The following is a 9,708-nucleotide window of genomic DNA, read 5'->3' as shown; positions in this document are numbered from 1 at the left end:
TATTGCCTGCTGAAGGAAGCTGTGATCTGACACCTGGCAAGGACTCATAGAAATAAACGAAAGGTTTGGGCAAAAGTAAAGGTAGTGTGAACAAAGTGTTCCAATTACTGTATTTGTCATTTATATCTTGAGTATGCAGTACACCATTCCTATTAAAAACTACAGTAAAGTGTAGATTTTGAGGTTAAAGTACAGACACACTGTGAACACTCAGGATGCATGATTTCTAAAAAAAATAATTTTTTTCTTCCTCTAATTTCTAGATTTGAATTCTAAAAACCTTGTTAAACTAGAAGAAATTTGATAATTAAGGAAGAGAACAGCATACTTACAGAAGGGAGACAAATCTTATTTTTCATGTTCATATTCAGTATTCAAGAGAACAGGGAAGTACAGAACTGTCAGTAAAGAAACTACATCTCTCAGTTTTCATATGCTACATATAATATACAGCTTTGTTTATTACATTGCAAAAATGAAAAAGGTTAAAATCTTAAAAGCAGGAAAGAGTAAGTGAGGTTCACTGAGCAACATTCCCTTTAATAAAGATTTTATATTGGTCCTATCATTATAAAAGAGGCCTTTCACCACAAAGGCTTCAGGTTTTACCTGGTTTAGAACTTTCTGGAGATATGGTGTTCCCATCCGATCTGCCATGTGCCTATATGCTGGGTGGGAAAGAAAGAATTTCCTTTCTGCTAGAAGAGCTGCCTTTATGTCCTTTTTCCCATCAATGTCTTTCTGGCTTCTGTTTACAACACCAATATAACCTAAAACAAAACAAAACCAATGGATAAGTCAACGCAGCTATTGTCTGAACTACTGAATTCATATTAAATAGAACTAGACTGCCTCAGTTCAAACAAAACTTTAAGATTTAGGCATTTCAGATATTGTTCACAAGTACTGTAATGACTTACAGTAATGACACTTACCAGTGTCCAAATAGTTCATCCTGTTTATGTATAACACATATACTTCCTTTTAAATCATCAGTTCCAATACAGAAATATCTGAAACTGGTGTACACCAAAGAAACCACTTCAAAAATAAGCAAACAAAAAGCCACAAAACAAAATCAAAACATACACATAGGTCTACGTAGATAAATGATATGATATTAGCAAAATGTAGGAACAAATTCTCACTTGCTGGACCAACATGCTCCATAGGAGGAGACAGTGGTCTCATCAGCAAATTATAATTAGAATAAAAATTCTTGATATTGTTAACTGTATGAGCAACTGTGGCAGTAGCTGCCAGAACAATCACATGGAAAACTTCTGGAAGGGATAGAAACTTGATTTACAGTGAGATTACCAAAGCTCTGGTGCTTGCTTCTGTCAAGTGCAAAGAAAAAAAACATTCTTTTGTTACAAGCAACAGTAGCCTGGCACAGAAGATAAATTTGGCTAACAACTTGTGCTGACATTTCTAGCTTCCTCTGGAATATGCAGTGTATTTTCCAGGTCCAAAAAAAGCACAGCCACCTTTTACATTTGCTGTACAGATAATGATGAAAGCTAGGAACTCATCAAGTCCGGCATAACCTTTGATTCACCTCCAGAAATCTCAAATACCACTCTTATCCAAACAATCTTCTGTATTGCAAAGAATATAGGCAACTGAAAATTCTCACCTCTACGAAGTGGGAGTAGTTTGTTTTCTAGAATTTCTCTTGCATCTGTTCCTTCATCCATCAGATCCAATTTTGTGATCACACCAATGGTCCTGAGGCCTGACCAGGGTGGAGGCAGGAGGAAAGAGATAGTGAAGAATCAATTATATTCAGGAAGAACAACTACATCTTACAATTATATAATAACAGATATGTGATGTTCTCAAAGGCTGTATCACACAATACCAGCTAAGTTTAACTGCAAGTTATGGTATGCCTGGAAAAGAAGGGATCATCATTGCCAGTGCTGAAATGTGTTCCTCAAATCTCTTTAACAAGGCTCAGCATTCCTACGATATGACTGTATAAAATTTATGATGCAAGTATCCAGAAATCCCATCAGCACCACAGTCCATTTTGCTAGGTACTACAAAAGTTTCTAGATAGGCATTGCCCCGGTTGCTTATGAGAGATAGTGACAAAAATTTAGAAATACATTTACAGCATCATTACCTGAGTGATACTGAGCTAACGAACAGTTATTGTGATGTTGAAGCCTATATGAGAAGGTAAATATACACACCTATATTACATACTATAAATTGTATTTCACACAAGAGTTGGTCTATTACTTCCAATGATATTATTACACTTGAGAATAAAAAGTGGTTACATTCAATCATGCTTACCTTGAGGGTCCACTTCCTTAGCTAACTTTAGTGCATCTGAGTTGGCTAGATCAGTGTTAGCTGGAGTCACAGCCAGTATCAGACAGTTTTCTCGAGAGATGAACTGCATTATCATGTCTCTGATCTGTTGCTCAATATCTGGAGGCTGATCCCCTACTGGCACTTTAGTGATTCCCGGCAAATCAATAAGAGTCAGGCTTAATACTATGTGGAAAACACAGGATCATAAAAGTGGTTAGCACGCTAGAGATCTAAAGAGGTCTACACATCTATGGCTGCAGACAAATTTTAGTCACATAAAACCCCACATAATTACCTTTAAGGCATATAAATATTGTCAAGGGTTCAAACAAAACGCCTGATAATCTGAAAATTACACTTGTTTCCCTGTTGGTCTTTCATCTCTGGATTTATTAGTACTATTTAATATTTTAATCATTACAATTGGCATAGAAGATTGATACTTATACTGAATATCCTTGAAGGCTCTTAGACAAATGAACCAAATGAACTTGGCTTTCTGAGTTTCTTCCACCAACAGGAGCACACACAGCAGATCATTCCCATTGCATCTTTCAAATCAACCTTTTTTTTTTTTAAAATACAGTCCTTCTCTGACCATGCTTTCAATGGTGTCCCCAGTTAAGAAATTCCCAAAACAGTCAATAGCTAGCCTAACATATACGGTTTTGGGGTTTTGTTTTTGTTTTTTGTGGGGGGTTTTTTAACTCTATAACTTCTTAAGAAAAGTAAGAAACATGAAAAAGTTCATCCATTAAGAAAATCTGTTTTGTTCTGGCAAGATTTCCCCAGTACAGGCCACAATGCCAACTAGAAGCATCCTGGCTTGTTCAGCTGGTACTGGAGTAACAGAATATGCTTTAGACAAATAAGAATACATGCAATTGCTAGAAAGGAAGCATCAGAAGTATATTTGGGGTCTAATACAGACAACAGTTGCTGAACTGTTATTATTAGGATTGATCCTAATTAAAAAAAAAGAGCATGAGGTAGGAAATTTTCACTTTCTCCTGGAGCCAGCATGTTCAACAAAAGAGTTTTGAGGCATTTAGTTCAGCTCCCTCCAGCTGGCTCTGCCACATCTGTATAGCAGAAAAGGGCTCAGGGGCATATGTTTAAAGCCAACACTGCTCAGGGTATATCAAAGGGAGGTTCAGCATCTCTTTAATTATCTCTCCTCTTATTTTAATCTTTCTGTCCTTTGATTCACAATGAGGTGATTAGAAAAATAAAGTGCTTCAGTCAAACACACTACTTCTCCTGTATCCAAGACAAATTCAATGCAAAACATTTTCTCTAGATTGCCTTCATTAAATTGGGCAGATGGCAACCAGAGGAACTAACTTTGATCTGTACTGGTGGTCTACAACAGAAAGCAGCTTCAAACACTATTACTGTCTAAATATATATTTTAGTGACAACAAATAATAAACTTCCAATAGGGCAAGGAGACATAATGACTTTCTAGATCCCTGATCAGGGAATCCATCTGGAGAGTGGCAAAAAGAAGTTTTGCCACTAAGTCTCTCATCTTCTGTTATTTGTCTTTACTACTGAGCTACTGTCTAATGGTGTATGTACTGGGGGAGAGATTGGTTTCATCCTGATGCAGAGTGAGAATATTACTAGATCATGAGAATATTAAATGGGATAGAGAGAATGCATTCTGCCCAGCTCTAGTGGCAACAGCTCTCCACCGTCGAGTGGTTTCATAACACAGGAGAAGTTGAGGATTCTTCCAGATACATATTAACTTCTGATTCATGTCAGTCTCAAAAGTTTTTTCATCTCAGAAGAGTTCTCATTGAGCAATGAGAACACACACAAAAGGAGATAGCTAGACAGAGCTACATAATACATTACATGACAGAAATATAAAGTAGAATTATTTTACCTACCATGTGGAGAATATACTCTCAAATTAATAGGAATTGAAGAAATGCCTTTGTTCACTCCTGTTACTCTATCTGTTTCTACTTCAATTTCCTGACGAACTTCATCAAAATCTGTAAATTTCCTCCCTTTGCAGTGTAGAAATTCAGCATACTCTGTGAAAAACATCAATAGCAACTCTGTGTTTCACAGGCTTATAGACTTGGACACCCACTTTCAAGCCTCTAGTATTCTTAAGATGTGTGTGCACAAAAGCATGTCATCATGGATATCAGGAAAGCATTACAAATGAGCACATGCTATAGATATGACTGCACAGATCAAAGCCAGCCTACAACAAGAAAACATTAGTTAAAAAGTCAAGTTGACTGGATATGATTTACTGCTTTTATCTTTAGCATGTCATCTTCTGGAACAACCTGAAAGATTCAAATAGATACCATTCACATTAATAGAATAAGGAACAGATTGTGAATCAGATCCTGAGTTTCCATCTGATTATGTTTGCCTGTAATACATCACTAAATTGAAGAAAAGTAATTCAAGTTTTGCATCATGAAAGATTATTAGCATTTGTTTTCAGAAACTAACAGCCCATGTTACACATAATTTTAACAAAGTTCTGTGCATTTTTACAAGTTCATAATGAAAATAAGATCACTTAAAAAATAAGATCACTTAAAAACACTGTAAAGTTTTTAACACAACTCCTCATTTCCCAAAAACTTCTTGTAGTCTAAATCCAAACCATGCTTAAGAAATTTCTATAAAGCTTTTACAGATATATCTATGATTTTGCTGAGGTGGGAGAACACAATTAATTCCTAAGTCTTAGATATCACACAACTTGCCCTCTTACCTTAAAAGGACATCAACAAGGAATCAGAGACAGATACAGTCTAATTTGTTAGACCTGAACTTGACATTAGGTCCCTGTTTTGACTCTTGAATCCAAATACTGATACTAATTATTGTAACCTTCTGAATTTCCTGCCCTAGAAGTGCATAACCAAAAGCATATCTCAGGATTTTAAAACTGGGGTTTCTTCCTTCAAAACAAAACACAGAAGCTTATCTTGCATAGCAAGGCTGTAATCAGAAATAATGACATAAATGGTAATCACAGATACAAGCTCCCATCTTGTCCCCACAGGGTCTAAGCAGTAGGACTGGAGAAAGGATGAACAAAGTTGTGAATGTTCCAGTTCATATTGTCCTACAATCAAGGCCTGATCTCAAAGTTCCATTTAGATGTTCCTTCCCCAGAAAACCTTTCTTGGTAGAAAGCCCTCAAACACCAGGGCAAAGAGCTTGCTTGGTACTCAAAGAACATATCCGAGAATATAGATTAATAGAGGGCCTTATGTATCAGTACTGAAGTCTGTTTGCCAATAATCACTTTATTGCTATTGTTGAGAGAGCTGTTAAAAAAAAAAATAGTCAGAACCACACATGAAACTAGAATAATAGTTAAAGCAAACTGAGAGCCAAAAAAGGAGAGAGAGGAGGTGATAACAACAAACCTTTCTGTGCTACAATACCATAATCCCTCCACATTCAAAGTGCAAGGGACAGGGAAACCCGCCCTTGATAAGACAAAACGATCCATCTCTCATTTCTAAAACATGAGAGCACCTAACAAAAACCTCCATCTCACTTTCGACAATTCCAGAATATCTTATATTCCTCTTTAGCTCTAGCAGCAAAATGACAATGAATGGGGTGTTGTATGTTTCATTGTCAACTGTTTATTAAAAAAAAAGAACTCCAATGAATATTCAAATATTTCAAAAGGAAAGATAATATGGTGCACAAAATAAAATCTCAATTGTTCTAGCACATTTGAGAATTCACATTTGTAAAATCTGTCATGTCAAAGTTGCAAACTAGCTACCTACTGAAAAAAAGAGCTGACGAGTGGTTCTTACTTTGTCCCAGTTCTTCATGTACTGCTCCTGACACAAGATAAAGTGTATTCTTCTTAGTTACTTTTTTTCCCCCCAGTGGTTAATCAGATTTTCTCAGAAAAATATTTCAAAATTCAATAATTAATACTTGGTGCCTAGCTGTAATCAGGTGACTGACTCAGCTGATAGTCAAGAAGTTTTCCTCTTTGTTCCACTTAACACTCAGTAACAGAAAGAGCCCCTGTCTGAAATGGTTTCACAGTAATTCAAATGAAATTGTTGCTACTTTTCAGCTGTGTTAATATTTATCAGTAGCTCGTTCCTCCCAGTGGCACCTGTGGTCCCACTAGTTCTGAAGGAATAGACTTACAGCGGTTCATGATCTGTGTGCCATGCACAGCCTACAGAATAAAAATTCAACTGAACAAGCAGCACTTTGTTTTGCTCCTTCCAGCCCTTAGGCTGTCCTTGGCAACGATGCCTTTAGCCGGACAGGATAAGCACATGCTTTAATGCAATCTTCAGTTTTCAGCTTTCATACACAGAACATTAGGAAAACATTTTATTTACATTTTTGTGGGAATGCACATGAAGCTAGACAAGAAAAATTGATCCTGCCTAACGTCTAGTTTTCAGACATGTATCTTCAGTATAAAACTGAAGTTACATTAAGAAAAAGAACAATTAGATAAAAAATTAAAACATTGTCTTTGCTTGTACAATACTTCCCCCCCCACCCCGACTCATTCAAACCACCTTGGATAACATAGAAAGAAAAAGCTACTATAGCATAGTTTTCTTCAGTGCAACCAGTCACAAGTGTCATAAGTGATTATTTCTCTCTTCAATTTTGATTAAATTAGACAAGTTATACAAAAAATGTATGGGATAACATTTTTGAAAATGTTCCTCATCTTTCCTGTGAGTTATTTATCCCTATGCTTTTATGATTTAATCCAGCACAATGTCATATTGTTATTAAGAATAAATAGCCATTGATGTTTTCAAGCCATATAAATTACATACACACTTGAGCTCTTACATACATCTGTTGCTAAGCTAAAGAGAGCTGAGTTAGGTATGCCATGTGACAACATGAAACAGCCCTTAGAAATACATGAGAGTTTTTTGGAAAGCATCCTTGATCCACATCAGGCTGAACTCAAGACCTTTCAAAGTCTGACAAAGCCCAAAGACTTTACCCTATACAGAATAACCTGTTAGTAGAGGTCAGGAATTTACCAAGATGAGAGACCTGGATTCAGAGTTGTTCAAAGCCCATGGTGGTATCCAGACCAGCGTATTGAAAAGAGTTAAGTCTCCAGCTTAGAGTTTTCCAAAAACGAGGCTCATTAAATTGCGAGCCTGTAGCAAACATTTAATAAAAATACAGCAAAGGGGGAATACTTTCTGTTACTGTATCTTCTGTCTTCCAGTCCCTTAAGGAGATGTCACCCAAGCAGCAACAGTCTCGTTGGCTTCAACAAAGCATTCCACAAAGCCTCAGAATTCTTTCCAAAAGAGTGATTTCAAGAAAGTGATTTAAAAACATGCAAATAAACATCATCAGCTAAAGTACATCACCTTTTCTTTGATAATGGATCGTTTTTTTCTGAACAAAGTAAATGCAGTGAAATGAATCTATTTAGACTTTAGCAAATCATTCAATAGTTCTTCACTGAAAAGAGAGGCAGTATCAAAAGCCCTTGTTGTCTTATCCAATCTATAATTCCTCTTCTAATTCTCCATTTCTCTAGCTTTGCTAACATACTGAAGATAAAAAATATTAAAGCCTCAGGCATTCCACTGCTAACCTTTAAGCTGCAAGAAATAGAAGTACCCTGGTATTTTCTGAAGAAAAAAAAACAACAGAAAATCCTATCAATGCAGAGGATGACAAGAATATTTTAGTAGAAGAGATCAAAAACATTGAAAATAGTGTAGATCTGATTAAAGTAACTGGCATAAAATACCAGGTCATGTTCTCAGGAATCATTTAAATGGTTAATTATAAGGGCAGACACTCATACAAGAGAAGGAAAAGTATTCTTTTTGATGCAACAGTCTCATATTCTTGAAAATTTTTGTTTGTAGAAGAAACCTATCTCTGTTCTTTCAGTCTTCTACTGATCATGCTTTCTCCTCCAGGTATTTTTCTCAAAGCTACAGAGGCAGAACTCCCAACCAGATCTTTCCAGGAGAAAAAAAAAAAAAAAAAAAGTGGAAGAACTACTTTTAAGACTGCATTTCTGTTAATGCATCTTGTACAATATTTACTTCTGTATCTTACAACAGCATGACATCAGTGAGCTGTGTTCTATTAAGAGATCCACTGTGAGTACCAAGTCCTTTTCTGAAAACCAGCTATCTAATCAAATACGAGCCTTTCCGTACAGACACAGCCCTTATCCCAGCTGAACTTCCTACTTTGGGAGCATTTCTCCTCCTTTGCAAGCAATTTGGTTTCCAATTCTGCCCTCCAGTATATTTCACAGTCTCGTTGCTAAACACAAACTGAATAAACACATTCTGTTCTGTCATCCTATATGCAAGACAAAACACTTAACATGACCTGGAGGGATGTCTCTTCCACTCTGTAAACAACTGTGCATCCATCTTACAGGAGTCTTTTCTAGACCATGTTTCCTGAGATTGTTAATTATAGTAAAACAAACATGTAAGATAATTTTAAAACCCTTACTGTACCCAGAATAAAACATCTACCACACCTTTATTCACAAGCCTGCTACCCTGTAATAAAAAAAAAAAAGTTACACTGATATGATGGGCTTTTTTCCCTTGATGAATTTGTGTTGGCTGCTATTCATCTCAAGTACCTTTCAGATTGTGAGTTAATAACTAATTACAGATTTATTTTCCTAAAAGTGAATTTTGATTTTTCTGTCACTTTATTAACTTTTTAAAAACAGGCAAATATATAGCCATTTTCCAGTCTTTCAGTGAGGAGATTCCATCTTTCCTGATGTCACTGAGCACCAATGTGGGATCAAGGAAACAAAACCTTCCAGGTAAACCCACCTGTAAAACCAAGTATTTGTAGGTACGATTCATTTGTCCCAACACGAGCTGAAGCCCACAGCTCTTTGAGGGCACTGCTGGAAGAACTGGCTGAGCCCTCAGACCCATGCTGCCAGACCTCAGCAGTCACTGCCGATCCGCTCGGGTTACTCCAGGCACTGTTACTAGTGAAAACACACACCGACAGCAGCAAGGGAGATTTGCAGCCTCTGCAACTTATGCTAACAGCTTAAATTCAGGTCTCAGACTGGCAGTGCTATCCTTCTTCCAGCATATCAGTCCTATTTGAGTGACGAGTCCCTCATTGTCTTAGGAAGGGCCACCCGTCACTGCCACCTTTTCCCTGGGGTGATGTCACATTTAGTTTTTGGGGCATGCACCTCTCACATCTTCACGGGTCTCTACAGCATCTCTGTTCGTCATCTGAAAGAGCAGCTACCAGGGAGTGGGATGCAGAAAACAGCAGCCACTGTCTTCCTTTCCTCCCTGCAAAATGTCCAGTCTCTCCCCTACTACTGGCACTGTGGCACCTTTCTAGTTT

The 9,708-nt window shown here is 37.0% G+C and overlaps 1 protein-coding gene across 1 annotated transcript in view; it reads right to left on the bottom strand.

The window, feature by feature from the left end:
- Positions 1 to 9,708, bottom strand: part of LOC104526950 (dynamin-3) — a gene marked incomplete at its 3' end in the record, with an annotated part of 23,068 nt that overhangs the window by 2,101 nt on the left and 11,259 nt on the right. The window contains exons 5-8 of the mRNA XM_010170541.2: positions 4,227 to 4,376; positions 2,308 to 2,511; positions 1,640 to 1,738; positions 610 to 770 (exon numbers count right to left, since the gene is read on the bottom strand). Of these exons, the coding sequence (XP_010168843.2) occupies positions 610 to 770; positions 1,640 to 1,738; positions 2,308 to 2,511; positions 4,227 to 4,376 (614 nt within the window). The remainder of the gene's footprint in view (positions 1 to 609; positions 771 to 1,639; positions 1,739 to 2,307; positions 2,512 to 4,226; positions 4,377 to 9,708) is intronic.

This window comes from Antrostomus carolinensis, unplaced genomic scaffold (genome assembly GCF_000700745.2).
Source record: "Antrostomus carolinensis isolate BGI_N321 unplaced genomic scaffold, ASM70074v2 scaffold40616, whole genome shotgun sequence".
In the NCBI taxonomy this organism is placed as follows: domain Eukaryota; kingdom Metazoa; phylum Chordata; class Aves; order Caprimulgiformes; family Caprimulgidae; genus Antrostomus; species Antrostomus carolinensis.
Note: the sequence above shows the minus strand (reverse complement) of the source record. Positions and strands in the feature narration are given on the sequence as shown.